At 37.4% G+C, this 15,816-nt stretch overlaps 1 protein-coding gene across 1 annotated transcript; it reads right to left on the bottom strand.

Annotated features, from left to right (window-relative positions):
• Positions 1 to 12,504: 12,504 nt before the first annotated feature.
• LOC131798138 (melanocortin receptor 4-like) lies at positions 12,505 to 13,449 on the bottom strand. Its single transcript, XM_059115790.2, has one exon. It carries the CDS (start codon positions 13,447 to 13,449, stop codon positions 12,505 to 12,507), a length of 945 nt encoding a protein of 314 aa, XP_058971773.2.
• Between the last annotated feature and the right edge of the window lie 2,367 nt (positions 13,450 to 15,816).

Below are 15,816 nucleotides of genomic sequence, written 5' to 3'. Positions count from 1 at the left end.
GAAATCACCATTCTCCCTAGGTACTTCAACCTTAGGTAATGGACTGGTGTTCGCTCTTTTCCAAGATTCAGGCCAGGATTGAGTTGACAGGGGGAGATTCCACACATAAGAGATAACCGGGGTTAGTAGTTCTTACAATCGTACCGAGCAGCCATGTTTGTTCTATATATTGGCACTTTTTAAGCTCATGCTATGTTCGCACGCAGATCTCACGCCGTCAGAAAAAAAACCTATGGAGTCTCCTTAAAGTGCCTAAGACACGAGTTTTTTTTGCCTAAATACTTAGCTCGTCACATGTAAAAACCAATTCTGATAGAAGAAAATTTTCGAAAAGCTTAAAACTTGGTCTTTTCGGGCCTTAAAGTGCTCTTATTTAGTCTTAAAAGTGTCCCGTGGACTGGTAACGAATTAATGGCTGATGACGTAGAAAACTCTGAAAACTCCCAGTTGACTCTTACAAATCTCTCACATCTCTTGCAATTTTGTATCATTCAGCGTTGAAATACACTTGAACAGTCCGGGCCATAACCATTTCTGGATACTTGATGACGTCACCAACATGGATGTCGTAGTGGGACATCGAGGAAACTCACTCATTACTTTATTCGAGCCCTAGCGACTTAGTTCCCTACCCATATCCCATGAAACCTTGCAAAATTACAGAAGACAAGCAATTACACACAACAAGTAAAGAACTGATGGTGGTCGCGATGACGAGAAGGAAAAATTCAGATGAAAAGTCGGGTGGAGGTCCATGTTGCGAAGGGCTCGATCGAGGAATAACCTCTATTTAGTTGAGGTTTTCAGGTATGCAACATTTTTTTTGATTCCTAAAAAAAATCTTTTAAAAAACTAGAATAAATTTGCTTCCAATTTGTCAAAATTCCAATCGAGTGCACGAGGTTTTTGCTCGAGTGCACGAATGTTGAAAGTCTGTTAGTGTGTAAACTACCAGACGGATTCCTTTGTTCAGATCCATCGGAGTATCGTGTAAACCATAAATTTTAACCATACGTTGTGGCCGACCAATTTAAAGTAAAAGGACAATTATTTATCGGACCTTTATAATCCTACATTGTGAATTTCAGATCAAGCCAACAGCATGGATGAACACATTCAGTATCTCGAGACACTTTGTCGTCTTTGTGGCACAAATCTGCCACGGACCTGGGTCAGTGCTACAAACAAAGAATCTTTTAAATCGGAGCTCTGGATGAAACTTCGAATCAATGTCGATCTTGACATCAGAGAGATTCATTCAGCCAAGGCGAATGCACACTAAAAAATAATTTCAGGAAACCACGGATCTAACACATAAATGTGATTATCCAGCGAGTAAGTTCTCCTTCGGGCAAACATAAAACAAACAGGTATTCGTTCACTGAGCTCTCGCATCTTTAGGTATCGTATCCGGGAAATGTGCGATAACAGCGGCATGATGATGAAAATAAAGAAATCACATCGGTGGAAAGCCTTGCCGAAGTGTCTCTATTACAGCATTCCGGAAACAAAGGTTAGAGTTTAACTACACGAACTGATGAGAGTAAAATTTTCGTCTAAAACCACAAGGGACTTGTTTGTAATTGTGAAACTCGTTTAGAAACACCGCTCGTGCTTTCACATTTTGCAGTGATTACCTAAACAAACTTTCTATACAGGGTGTTCAAATCAAAGGGTAATTGTAGAGGACATATTATTGCTGACTAAAAGCTGTCGGACCGAATTTGTAGTGTTCTGAGACCTAGATTCTCCCGCAAATCGATCAATAGTGCGCAAAATACCTTGTATGATTCTCTTGCATTGAATTCGATCATGTGTATTCGTCTTAATATAGATTGTGACTACTTGATTTTATTTTATCCCACTCATGTTTTTATTGGCGTTTATTTTCCAGGTATCATAATTTATCCAGAAGTTCTCCAGATACAAACAGGCTGGCGGAGGAGCTTTTATTCCTGTGACGCTCTTGGTGGAAGGACCACAGCGTTACAAAGAATTTGTGCTAGAAAGAATCCGCCTTACTCTTCCAGAATGCGAGAATGTCGAGGACATGCATGTTAAATGTTTGAAATAAACGAATATTTTTAATGGTACCTTACGTCCAGTCCTTATTAGCGAATTTTTTTTCAGCTTACTACCTTACTACCGCATTACAACATGGCCGCCACAAAAAAAAAAAAAAAAAAAAAAAAATTAGCTTCTTCTTGTTTCCATTACCTCTCGGCCAAATTTGCTTTGTTTTGGTTTTGATCTCACCCAATCACAACGCTCGAAACCGATATCCAGAAATGGTTATGGCCCGAACTGTTGAAATAATGTCCGATAGCGATGTATATCTTTCTTCAGCAAGCTCTACCAAGGGTTGTAATACATCGTACTCAAGTAGTAGAGAAAAAAGGGAAGTTGCGAGTACGGTTTAGCCCTACGAAGGAAAGCCGCGTTGCATCAAACGAAGATTTCGGGTAAGAGTGACCAAAATGGTTTCTCGCCCGTGGTGTTTAGGTCAAGATAAGAACAAAAAATTCCCGTTACTGAATGTTTAGTTTGCCGGACTGCTTTAGTGATTTGTTTTTTATGGCGAAATGCATGTTAAGAATGGGTAGCTCTGATCGTTTCTGTCCCCATAACAGTTTATTCCTTCGCACTGTGTGCGGCGAATGTTCACGTCTATCAGTGCACTAGAGTTTTGTTGTTGTAGAGAAATTCCCTCGGTAAACCAAAAGCTAACTTTTGACTAAAGAATCAGCTGTATCTCGGGCGCAATGATTTTTCACCTAAATTCATGGAGCAGTTTCACTGCAAGTTCCTCCTTTCCTCAGAGATTGCAAACCGTCAACATCGTCGAGCCGGTCAAACCGAACTGAAAATGAGTGAGTTTATAGCCGTCTGATTCAAGTTAATCTCAAATAGAGATTTTAATAGAGAAAAACTTCTTTAGTTTAAGTGCTGCATTGCCATATGACCCATTTCGCTCAAAGGAAATAACTGACATCAACATTATAAATGAATACTTCGTTCGCATCGACTTTCAGACGGCACTTGAATTCGCTACCATCCAATTCAATAAAATTTATGTTTCCTTATTTATCTCGTTGCAGTGCTGTTACTCACAATAACATTGCTACTGTTGCTACTCTTAGTTTCTAGAGGGCAGGGGGGATGGATTTTCGCAAACCTAGTTTAGAAGAATATACGGCGCCCCTCGAGCTTGTGTTTACGTCACTGTCCGCCAGAGGTTTCGCGTTGTTCACGCAACAGGATATCGGTCAGCTCAGGAAAGGGTTTGAGCTTCATTACAAATAATGTGAGCTTGTTAGCTCAGTTAGTAGAGCGCTGCACCGGTATCACAGAGGTCATGGGTTCATATCCCTTACGGGCCTGGATTTTTTTTCACGCCTTATTTCATAACTGCGAGGATACCTTTTATATTCGTTTCTTCAACTACAGTGCACATATATGATTTTTATATATTAACAGTGATGCAAATCTGTTACTGAAATACGATGGAAACTACGTACAAGAGGTAGATTTTTATACGATGAGAAAAGCGCAAATGTAGTCATGTGGAAAGAGAAGAAGTATGAGTACATTTCAAGCGCGTGAAATAAACAATAATAAGGAGCTCACCATTCTTCGCTTGCGAAATGTCAGCCGAAAAGAATGTTGAACAATCTTGTACGGTGTGGGAACAGGCCCGTTAATCAGGATTCATTTTAGCTGGATTTACGAGATCGCGGTGGGAAATCAGTCGATCTATAAATAATTTTGAACTTTTAAGCATCGCTGACCAAATTTGTTTGACTCTCATTTCAACAGCCTGTCATTCATTCCGCGATATTTGTAACGGCCTTGAGGACGAAAGGCAAGCGTTAAAGGGAACCACATAAAAGAGGTTAAGGCTTAGTAGTTTTTGAACCAAATTTTTACGCCTTCCATAATAACTAGATTCTCTCTCTCTTTCTCTTTTTTTTTTTTTTTTGTTTTCTTTTCAGAATTTTCTTTACATAAAATCATTTTTTGACCATCAGATGAGATTTAAGCGCGAAAATGATCATTGCAGTGGTGAGCTGCCATACAAACCTTTTTAATTAAGAGCAGTGGTACGTACTCAGGAGGGAGCGTTAACACCTTTTGTACTCGATTGTCATAAAATGAGAGAGTGTTTCCTCATGAGACCATCTGTGTAAACACGGTCTGTGATAGAGTCACGAAACGTTCTTGAACATTCGAATTTGGTGATAAAAGTGCTTCTAAAATTACCTGTTCAAGGAAATCTATGGATAACTCCCTGAGGACCACAATTTTGCACTCAATAAACAGTCTTAACTGATGTTGGTAACGTACTGAGAAACAACTAGTTAGTCTTATCAACCGTGTTAGTGTTTTCTAAGCCATTCCTCATGATAATTTTCTTCTGGTATAGTTTTCGAGCGAAATCTTTAGCAATCGATTGATCTCAAACGATAACTCTATATAGAAAATAGAGATGATCAACTTATTTTCTAAATATTTCCTTCTGTGTATTTGAACAGATGTTAACAAAGTCGGCATCTTTAATTTACCATGTTTCTTTACAAACACTATGGCTACCTCCCAATCATGACAATATCGAGCGGCTGGCTCCTTAGGCATCTCGTCATCACTTAACCATATTTCTGGGCTAAGGTGACATATCTCATCAAATTTTGATCGCAATGCAAAATCCTGAGCGCATTCTCATTCCAAAATAATAGGCTCAACTACTTCTTTAAAAATGCGCAAATTGGCGAGATGTTATTGTTTTTTCCATGTCTACTAAACTACAATTTTTCACCTGTTAGTTGCGCGTTGGATTATTCAAATACAATATACTATTTATAAGTAGTTCTTCATATTTTTTCTTACTCTTTTTAATATGAAATATGAAATGGCATATCTTCACCTCTTTCCTAACGATGATAAATTTTTAAATTAGCAGTAGAAGAAATAGTACACGCCAAAACTAAAATAGGTCCACCTCTACGCATAGCAGATTGTTTTTCTGACTGTCAGCTTGTCTCACTTCACTTATCTTCCAGCAGTAAAGTCAAGATCAGTCAAACCTCACTTTTCGAATAACAGTTTCATAAATACTTCATTAATAGCGTTTGGCTATGTAAAATGCCCAAACAAGCTGTCTGTGTGTCAGACGAAAAATAAAAATAAAAAGGGCCAGGTTTTTCTGCGACTATGAACTAGCAATAAGCGGCAAGAAAATATACATTTGGGATAGAATTAATTCACAGTACGACAACAAAAGACCCTGTTTATTCAAATAGACTTTCATTGATAAGGTGGTTTATCGACTTTTAATATAATTTATCCAAACTAAAGAGGCCGTGAATTATCTTAGTTGAGGGTAAAAAGTCTTCTTTGAAAATATTAATCGGTATTGAGAAAAATAGAAAACTTGATTATACAAAACTATTCAAAATTAATGAATGGTTACAGATGCATAGTTACCCTAAAAAAGTTTGAAATTTTTTGTTTGTTCTCTACGTGTCGCACCTGATTGGAACTTTGAGGAAATAACAATTTATCTACCGATCTAATCGCATTGAGCTCTGCCTTTATGCCCTAAAAAGTCTGAAAATAGATCTAGCGGTGAACAGTTTATTTGAAAAACCATTAATAATACAAATTTCTTCTTCTCTTTGGACATTTATTTTTTCTACAAATCATCTTCAGCTGTTTACAATATAAGTTTAGGTTTTAGTGGTAAACAGTGCTGTTAGCGAAAACTCTCCATTGAGCAAATCGACAACGATATTCGTCATCACAGTGGTCGAAATGTTGTGAACTCACGAAGCAGCTCAATGACCAGCTTTAATTGATGTTGGTAACATGCTAAAAGACAGCTAGTCTTATCAATAAAGTTAGAGGGTTTTTTTAATCATATCTTACAATTTTCTCCTGTAATAATTTGCGAACTAAATCTTAGGCAAATGACTGGTCTCAAACGATACCTCTATATGAAATAGAGATGATCAGCCACTTTTCTGAGAATTTCCTTTTGTCTAATTGAACAGATATTAACAAAGTCCGCATCTTTAATTAATTGGCAAAGTTTCCTTTAAAACACTATGGCTAATTCTCAATCATGACAAAAACGAGCAACACATGAACAGCAAATTATTTTTGGACCATATTTATGAGCTAAGGTGACATATTTCATCAAGTTTTGATCGCAGAGCAAAATCCCGAGCGCATTCTGATTCCAAAATAATAAGCTTCATTACTTCATTACAAATGCAAAAATTGGAAACGTTTTTTTTTATGGCTACTGAACTACAATTTTCCACCTTTTAGTTGTTCGTTAGATAATTCGAATACAATATTCTATTTAGAGGTAGCTCTTAAATTTTTCCTTACTCTTTTTATCATGAAATGGCAAATCTTCTCCATTCTCTTATAACGATTAAAATTTTTCAAATACGCTACAGAAGAAACAGTCTATACCAACGTTAAAACAGGTCTCTATGCGTAGCAGATTACATATCTGATTGTCTGCTTTACTGCTCGTCTCACTTCACTTATCCTCCAGCAGTAAATTAACGGGTTTAAAGTAGAGTTAAATAACAGTAAGACAATTATCATTCCCTCGATTATAATGAAATTCGGAGATCGCTTTGTATTAAGGAAGATCACAATTTTCATTGCGATGTATGGTACATAACAGACAACTAAAGAAAACTGCACCCACAGTCCACTGCACACTGCCTTTCTGTATCGCGCCATATTCAATGCATTTGGTTGGCATGGCTGTTGTTGAGCATGATCTTGTATTTGAACCTGATGATGACCGAGAGCGCAGAAAATCTTTGTGTATGAGGCAAAGGAGACAACTAGACAACATAATGTAATTATAAAGCTGCACCAAAGGGTTATACGATTATTAAGAAGCAAGAATAAACCAGCGAATAGAGATACAACCCAAAAGAAAGCTAAAATGATATACGTGCGCCTCAAAGTTACAATCTCTTTGTATCTCAGTCTCAACAACAGAGCGAGAAGTCGATCCACGCTTATGGCCGTCAGCGTCAACAATGAAACTAAACATAACACATGGCATGTTACGCCGGTTGCGTCATTTGAGTATTGACAAAGACTCCAGTGTTCGTGAACCAAGGACATCCAATAAGTAGCATAGAGAGGCTGGGTAACAAGACCAATCAACAGATCAGTTGTTGCCAGACAACGATAGAAGAGTTTGGATGGCGGATGGAGAGAAGATTCCTTGTGAAGGGCAACAAGGATAAGCGAATTCCCAAGAGTTGCTGTGATGGAGAGGAGAATGTTGACTGCTGAGAATGAAATGGACTGCTGTTTAACCTCACCTACCAAAACTGAGGAGCATAGCGATCCGTCAAATATTTTTGTATGTGTTCCACTTCCCGACATATTTGTTGTCGCCGTCATCTTGGTGTCGTTTTATCCCTTTGTACGTTATCCTTAGTTACAACGAGGAAGATCTCGTCTTAACAGCACCCTCCAAGTCAACATCAGTTAACTTTAGTTTTTGAATAGCAATTGCAGAGAGTAAAAATTCATCAGTAGCGTCTGACTTTGTAAAACGCCCGAAAGCTGTGAGGTTTGTGACACGAAAGAGGAAAAAAAACCGGTTTTTCTGCGCGAATTTGAATTAGTAATAAGGGGGAAAAAAGTGTATTTGTGATAGGTTAATTTCAAAATACTACAGAAAAAAACCTCTTCACCTAAATAAACATTCGGTGATAGGATGCCGACAGTCGACCTTTGACCAACGCATCGGCCGAAGTATTGTTTAAATCAAATTCGCTGCCTTACCTAGATAATAGCGTGAATTATGAATTCACTTGATATTGGGACGCCATGCATTGTTATCAGCTCTGGCACAATGAGAGAAAACCTCCAATTTCAAAATTAATGCAAGTTTCGGATGCAAAGTTTGTTAAAAATATCGGTTTTGAGAAAAATAGCTAGATTACCTGAAGCTATTCAAAATTAATGTATGTTTACAGATGTATAGTTACCCCTAAAATATTCGAGTTTTTCTTCTTTGTTCTCCAAGTGTCGTACCTGACTGGGACTTTAAGACACTGACAATCTCTCTACCTATCAAACTGCGTTGAATTCAGCCTTTATGCCCTAAAAAGTCTGATAATAGACCTAGCGGTGAACAATATATTTAAAACAACATTGACAATGCACTCTTTTGCAGGTTATCCTTAGCTACAAACAAGGAATTTTTGTGTGTAAGTTATCTCTGGTTCTAGGGCGGAAGTTTGCCTCTGAACAATGCTGTTTGCCTTAGTTACCTGTTTATCAAATTGGTAAACGACATTTTGGATATAGCATCGTCTAACAGCGGCAAATTTATATTCCCTGTAATCATAGTTCAGGCTTGAAGACTGATTTCCGTGAAAATAATCTATTGCGTAGAAAATGGAAGGCCTGCTGTGAGAAATATCTGCTGTTACCTCTTCAGCTACACAAGTTGCCTTTTGTGTTCATCACAAAACGGACTAAACACCGTGCGCCCCGTGATTGGTCATGGCATATGATTCGTCGGAACAGAAGTGCGTCGGTAAAAACCAATTTCTTTATCAATAATTTGCCGAGATTGCGCACAATTTTGGATTTTTTTAAAATTATTAATATTTTTGTTGCATTCAAGTTTAGGTGTTGAACAGTCCGAAATTGAACAGAAAATTAATATGAAGCTTAATACGAACATCAGTGTCGCAGCAGCCTTTGAATAGAAAGCCGCTTCCTTTTCCTTAACGAAATTTGATGTTACTATAATCTCTCCATCCATTCCATAATCGATGAATAAATAAAAAGGGCTTGAATCTGTTTGCTAAGCATCATCCAATGTTAAACGTTCTCAGTCCTTTTTTCCACTTTTGAACATCTAGTTGTAAAGTGGAGTCTCACAGATTCAAAGAAAGCTCCCGAGGAAAGCACAATGATAGAGCAATGACTACTTCATATAAGCTGAAGTCAACCGCAAATGGGCGGCTTACAAATATGGCTGCCTCTCATGCTCTTCGGCGTGGTCACAGAATGTGTTGAAAGCAACCCACTCCTTGTTTTTTTGTTGTTGTCGTATTATGAAATACTCTATCACAAATTTATATTTGTTTGCCGCCTATTGCTAATTTAAATTCGCAGAAAAACATTGCCTTTTTTTTCTCTTTCGTCTGACACACTAGACAGCTTGTTAGAGCATTTTGTCATAGTTATAGATAGGTGTGAACATTTCAGCTTCTCGATTCAAGTTGCATTTTTAGAAGTTTGGAAATGTGATTTGAGTTTATTCTTTTTGTTAAACTTTGCAAACATTTTATTTATTTCCACGTGAGTTTCTGAGCTTAATCGAAATTAATTTTGACTTTTAGTAAGTAGGGAGGGGTAGCATGCGAGATCACTTCCGTTCACGGTCTACAATGCAACTTCCGTCTACGGAATACAACTTCCGTCAACATCTGCTTCACAAAAATACCTCAATGAGCTAAAAAAGAGAAACATTTTTGAAATTTTCTGGAGTATTTTAGAACAGAAGTCTATGATATCTAGAAATCGCAATCAGAAATCAGTCGATCGAAAAATAATTTTGAACTTTTAAACATCGCTGACCAAATTTATTTGATTCTCGTTTTATCGATGAAAAATATCTTCATTTATAGCAACTTCCTACAATCATTTACTGATCGAAAATTTGCATACAACCTGTTATTCATCTCGTGATATTCGTGACGGTTCCTACAGCGAAAGGGAAGCGTTGAAGGGAATCACATAAACTAGGTTAGAGCGTAATAGTTTTTAATACAAAGTCATACCTTCCATCATACCTCTTTTGTTTTTCAGAATTTCAATAAAGTTAATTCATTTTTGACCATCAGATGAAATTTAAGCGCGGAAATGATCCTTGCAGTGGTGAGCTGTCATACAAACCTTTTTAATTAGGAGCAGGGGTAGGTATTCAAGAGGGAGTGTTAACAACTTTTGTACTCGATTGTCATTAAAACTAGAGAATGTTTTCTCATAAGACCAGCTGTGTACACACCGCCTGTGATAGAGTCACGAAATGTTCTTGAATATTCGAATTTGTTAATAAAAGTGCTTCTAAAATTACTTGCACAATGAAACCTGTGGATAACTTTCTGAGGACTACAATTTTGCATTGGATAAACAGTCTTAATTGACGCTGGTAACGTACTGAGAAATAGCTAGCTGGTCTTATCAACCATGTTAGAAGTTTTGTTTTTAACGTTTCTTATTGTAATTTTCTTCTGTGAGAGTTTTCGAGCTCAATCTTTGGCAATTGATTGGTCCAAAATAATTAACCTATTTTCTAAACATTTCCTTTTTTGTATTTGAATAGATGTTATCAAAGTCCGTATCTTTAATTTACAACGTTTTGTTATAGACACTATGGCTAATTCCTAATCATGACAAAATCGAGCGATGTTCTTCTGCGTGGTCACAGCATGTGTTGAAAGCAACCCGCTCATCTATCATTTATGTATATTTGTTTGCCGCCTATTGCTGATTCAAATCCGCAGAAAAACCTGACCCTTTTTTTCGCTTTCGTCTGACACACAAGGCAGCTTGTTAGAGCATTTTGTCACAGTCATAGATAGGTGTGAACATTTCAGCTTCGCGATTCAATGTATTTTTAGAAGTTCGGAAATGTGATTTGAGTTTATTATTTCTATTAAACTTTACAAACATTTTATTTCTTTCCACGTGAGTTTCTGAGCTTCATCGAAATTGATTTTGACTTTTATTAAGTAGGGAAGGGTAGCATGCGAGGCTACTTCTGTCCACGGCCTACAATGCAACTTCCGTCTACGGAATACAACTTCCGTCAACATCTGCTTCACCAAAATACTTCATCCATTACTTTGTAGAATAAATGAGCTAAAAAAAAGAAACATTTTTTACATTTTCTGGAGTATTTTAGAGCAGAAGTCTACGATATCTAGAAATCGCAGTCAGAAATCAGTCGATCGAAAAATAATTTTGAACTTTTAAACATCGCTGACCAAATTTATTTGATTCTCGTTTTATCGATGAAACATATCTTCATTTATGACAACTTCCTACAATCATTTACTGATCAAAAATTTGCATACAACCTGTCATTAATCCCGTGATATTCGTGACGGTTCCTAGGACGAAAGGGAAGCGCTGAAGGGAACCACATAAAAGAGGTTAGAGCGTGGTAGTTTTAAATACAAAGTCATTCCTTCCATCATACCTCTTGTTTTTCCGAATTTGAATAAAGTTAATTCATTTTTTGACCATCAGATGAGATTTAAGCGCAGAAATGATCCTTGCAGTGGTTAGCTGTCGTACAAACCTTTTAAATTAGGAGCAAATATGAATATTCGAATTTGCTATTAAAAGGGCTTCTAAAACTACTTGCACAATGAAATCTGTGGATAATTTTCTGAGGACTACAATTTTGCATTGGATAAACAGTCTTAATTGATGCTGGTAACGTACTGAGAAATAGCTAGCTGGTCTTATCAACCATTTAGAAGTTTTGTTTTTAACATCTCTTATCATAATTTTCTTCTGTTAGAGTTTTCGAGCTCAATCTTTGGCAATTGATTGGTCCAAAATAATTAACCTATTTGATAAACATTTCCTTTTGTGTATTTGAATAGATGTTATCAAAGTCCGTATCTTTAATTTACAACGTTTTGTTATAGACACTATGGCTAATTCCTAATCATGACAAAATCGAGCGCCTGGCTCCTTTGACAGCTCGTTATTAGCAAATCACATTTCTGAGCTAAGGAGACATATCCCTTCAAGGTTTGATCGCAAAGAAAAATCTGGAGTGCGTTCTCATTCCAAAATAACTAATAGCCTTGTCTACTTCATTTTATATGCGCAAAAATGGCGACATTTTATTGTTTTGTTACGGCTACTAAACTACAATTCTTCACCTGTTATTTTTTCGTTAGATAATTCAAATACAATATACTATTTAGAAGCAGCTCTTCATATTTTCTCTTACTCCGTTTATCATGAAATGGCATATCTCCCCCTTCCCCCTTTTTCAGTTAGCTATAGAAGAAACAGTACATGCTAACGCTAAAACAGGTCTACCCTCTGCATAGCAGATTGCTTGTCTGATTGTTTCCTTTACTGCTCGTCTCTTTTCACTTATCTTCCATGAAAAGTCAATATCAGTCAAACCTCACCTTTTGAATAACAGTTACATAAACACTAAATCAGTGGCGTTTGACTCTGAAAAATGTTCGAACAAGCTGTCTAATGTGTCAGACGTGAAATAGAGATGATCAACTTCTTTTCTAAACATTTCCTTCTGTGTATTTGAACAGATGTTAACAAAGTCCGCATCTTTAATTTACAAAGTTTCGTTATAAACACTGTGAAATGCAATATCTTCTCCTCTCTCTTGACAACTGACTATAGTTTTTTAAATTAGCTATAGAAGAAACAGTACTTGCCAACGTTAAAACAAGTCTACCCCTCTGCATAGAAGATTGCTTGTCTGATGGTCTGCTTTACTACTTGTCTTACTTCACTTATCTTCCAGCAGTAAAGGAACGGGTTTAAAGTAGAGTTAAAGAACACTAACACATTTGCCATTCCATGCAGTATGAATAAATTCGAAAATCGCTTTGTACTAAGAGAGATCATAATTTCTACTGTAAATCGTGGTACATAACAGACAACTAAAGCTAACTGCACCCACAGTGCACTGTACACTGCCTTTCTGTATCGCGCCATGTTCAGTACATTTGGTTGGCTCGGTGGTTGTTGAGCGAAATCTTGTATTTGAGCCTGATGATGATTGAGAGCGCGAAAAATCTTTGTGTACGAGGCGATTGAGATTACCAGGCAAGATGATATACTTACGAGGGTGCCCCAAAATGTTATGCGGAAATTTAGATGAGAGAATAAACCAGAGATTAAACATGCAACCCAAACGATAGCTAAAATAATATACGTGCGCCTAAAAGTTACAATTTCCTTATATCTCAGTCCCAACAACATGGCGAGAAGTCGGTCCACACTTATGGCCGTCATTGTTAACAGAGAAACTCCACACAATGTATAGCCTGTTATTTCCATTGCGTCCCTTGCGTACCGACAAAGACTCCAGTGTTCGTAAACCACAGACATCCAGTAAACAGCACAGTGAGGCTGGGTAACAAGACCAACCAACAGATCAGTTGCTGCCAGACAACGATACAAGAGCTTGGATGGCGGATGAAGGCAAGATTCCTTGTGAAGGGCAACGAGGATAAGAGAATTTCCAAGAATTGCTGTGATGGAGAGGAGAATGTTGACTGCTGAGAATGAAATGGACTGTTGTTTGAACTCACCTACCCAAACCGTGGAGCATAGCGATTCTTTAAATGTTTGCGTATGTGTTCCACTTCCCGTTATATTTGTTGTCGCCATCATTCTGTTGTCGTTTCTACACTTTTGCAGGTTAATTATCCTTAGTTACAACGAGGAATATTTCTTCTTAGCAGCACCCCCAAGTCAAAATCAGTTAAACCCTATATTTTTACTAGCATTTATAGAGATTAAAAATTCATCAGTAGCGTCTGACTATGTAATTAAAATACCCGAAAGCTGTGAGGTTTGTTACACAAAAGAGGAAAAAAGCCGTTTTCTCTACGCAAATTTTAATTAGTAATTAAAGTAAAACTTCACCTTTGATAGGTTCATTCCCCAACATATTAGAAAAAAAAATCTGCATTTAAATAAAGCTTCAGCGATAGGATATCAAGAGTCGACCAACAGTCGGTAGACAGTCGACCAATTGTCGGTGGACGTCTTGACCAACGCATTTGCCGACGTGGATCGGATTCGTTTTCTTACCTGGATAATAGCGTGAATTATAGGAAAACCGAGAGAATACCGTTAAAATTTAAATTAATGTCGGTTGCAGATACAAAGTTATTCTTAAAATATTCGAATTTTTTTTCTCTTCGTGTCGCTCCTATCTGGACTTAGGAAGGAAACGGCGACAAGTTTAAGATGTTATCTTAACTTTTTCATTTACTATTTACCCACTTGTTTGAAAATTGAAAATTTAGCCGAATTGTATGTTGTGGTCAGGAGAAAATTTAAGGTCAAGAAGCTTGAGGTCCCATTTTTTCATATATGTAATTAATAGTGAGATAAACCTGTTTCTTGGAAGGAAGGCAACTAGGTCACCGATTCCGAGAACGCCTTAGCGACGTAGAAAGAAATGACAAGAACGCCTCCAAACCAGTCGCTAGACACTTTAATCACCCTAATCATTCTAAGCAGCATATGGCAGTTTGCGGCCTTTCCCCATACCTAGGAAGTTCGGAAGGCAGTAAAACTGTAGAACAAAAATGTATCTTTCAAATCATCACTCTTAATCCCCACGGTATCAACGAGTGCTTTTCACTGAAATAATTCATTCTTGTTTTCTCGTCACCATATTCCCACCAATAGCGTAGCTCCACTTTCTGTACATAAGCCCACAAACAATCCAAAATTCCTCCAATCGCTCTAGGCTAACGCTCGAAACGTCAGCTTTTAAACTTTTTACAGTGGCCAATTAACGTTATCAACACAGTCGAAAATACTAAACTACCCTAAATTTCTTGTTACTTTTTTATGTTTCAAACACACTGTCATGCATAGGGCAAGTAATTGGATTCATTTTGTTGCTGTTTTACTGTGCGATGAACGATTCACCTTTGATAGTCAAAATCCGATTCCAACACCAAAGGGAATAAAGTCGTCTGTTAATAACAGTTGAAAATAATAGACTGATTGTTAACTCTTTCGATTCTTATTGAGGTACAGAGTCTTGCGTAGCGTGCAGCCAGCGGAGTATTTTAAGTCGGGTCAGACAACGTACACAGCACATCTACAGAATCAACCCCGCAAGACGTAAAACAAAATAAAGTTTACAACTTGAAAAGTAGATATGATAAAGAAGACGAAATGGAAACAAATGATATGGCAAATACAGGGCAACTAAGGGGGAGAAAAAGGGGTAACTAAGGGATACAAGTGAACTTTTATCTTCCCATTTTCAGGACTTTGATAAAGTGGGTTACCCATTTTTTATTTGTCTCAAGGAGGAGACTACTGATTACGAAATGATTTGCCTTGTGCTTGCTGGTCCGTGTGGAAATAAAAAATCTAATCAAGTTGTGTGCCAGTTTACATTTGCTGTAAAAGATAACGAATCGAATTTCTTAACCAAACAAACATTTTTCCAGCTTGTAGTGAATGACATAAGGCCTTATTTCTCGATATTGCAACGCTATCAATACGAATTGAACACCCTGTTTTTCAATGCTTACTTACGGTTGTGTTGCAGATTTCTATACCAAATCGCCTCTTTTCTCAAGTAGGAGTTTATAACGTGTACGGTTTAAATGCGTAGTGAGTTACTTACGACCCTTCCGATTCCAGTTCAAATTTTCCATCTTAGCCAGGCAAGGTTCAAATTCGCCACCCCTCGGGCACGGACGACGGTCTTATGCCCGTGGGTTGCCCGGGGGAGTGGGAGACGGAGGAAAGGAAACGTTGAGATTCGAATTGATCGGTGCATGACGGAGTAATTATTATTCACAAAGAAGATGATTAGCTATCAACTAATACGTCCTGCAAAATGTGACATCCATTCTTTAACATCATTAGATTACATAAGTCAATGTTACTTGGTATTTGAGAGACAACCAGCTAACGGAGTCGCCTTCAGATACTTTTAGCAGTAATCTAAGGCTGGAAATGCTGTAAGTGTAACATCTTTTATCAGAGTATACATTTCTT

The sequence above is a fragment of the Pocillopora verrucosa genome, chromosome 12, assembly GCF_036669915.1.
Source record: "Pocillopora verrucosa isolate sample1 chromosome 12, ASM3666991v2, whole genome shotgun sequence".
In the NCBI taxonomy this organism is placed as follows: domain Eukaryota; kingdom Metazoa; phylum Cnidaria; class Anthozoa; order Scleractinia; family Pocilloporidae; genus Pocillopora; species Pocillopora verrucosa.
Note: the sequence above shows the minus strand (reverse complement) of the source record. Positions and strands in the feature narration are given on the sequence as shown.

Coding starts and splice junctions, on each gene's coding strand:
- LOC131798138 (XM_059115790.2), bottom strand. CDS start 13,449: ATGGCGACAACAAATATAACGGGAAGTGGAACACATACGCAAACATTT.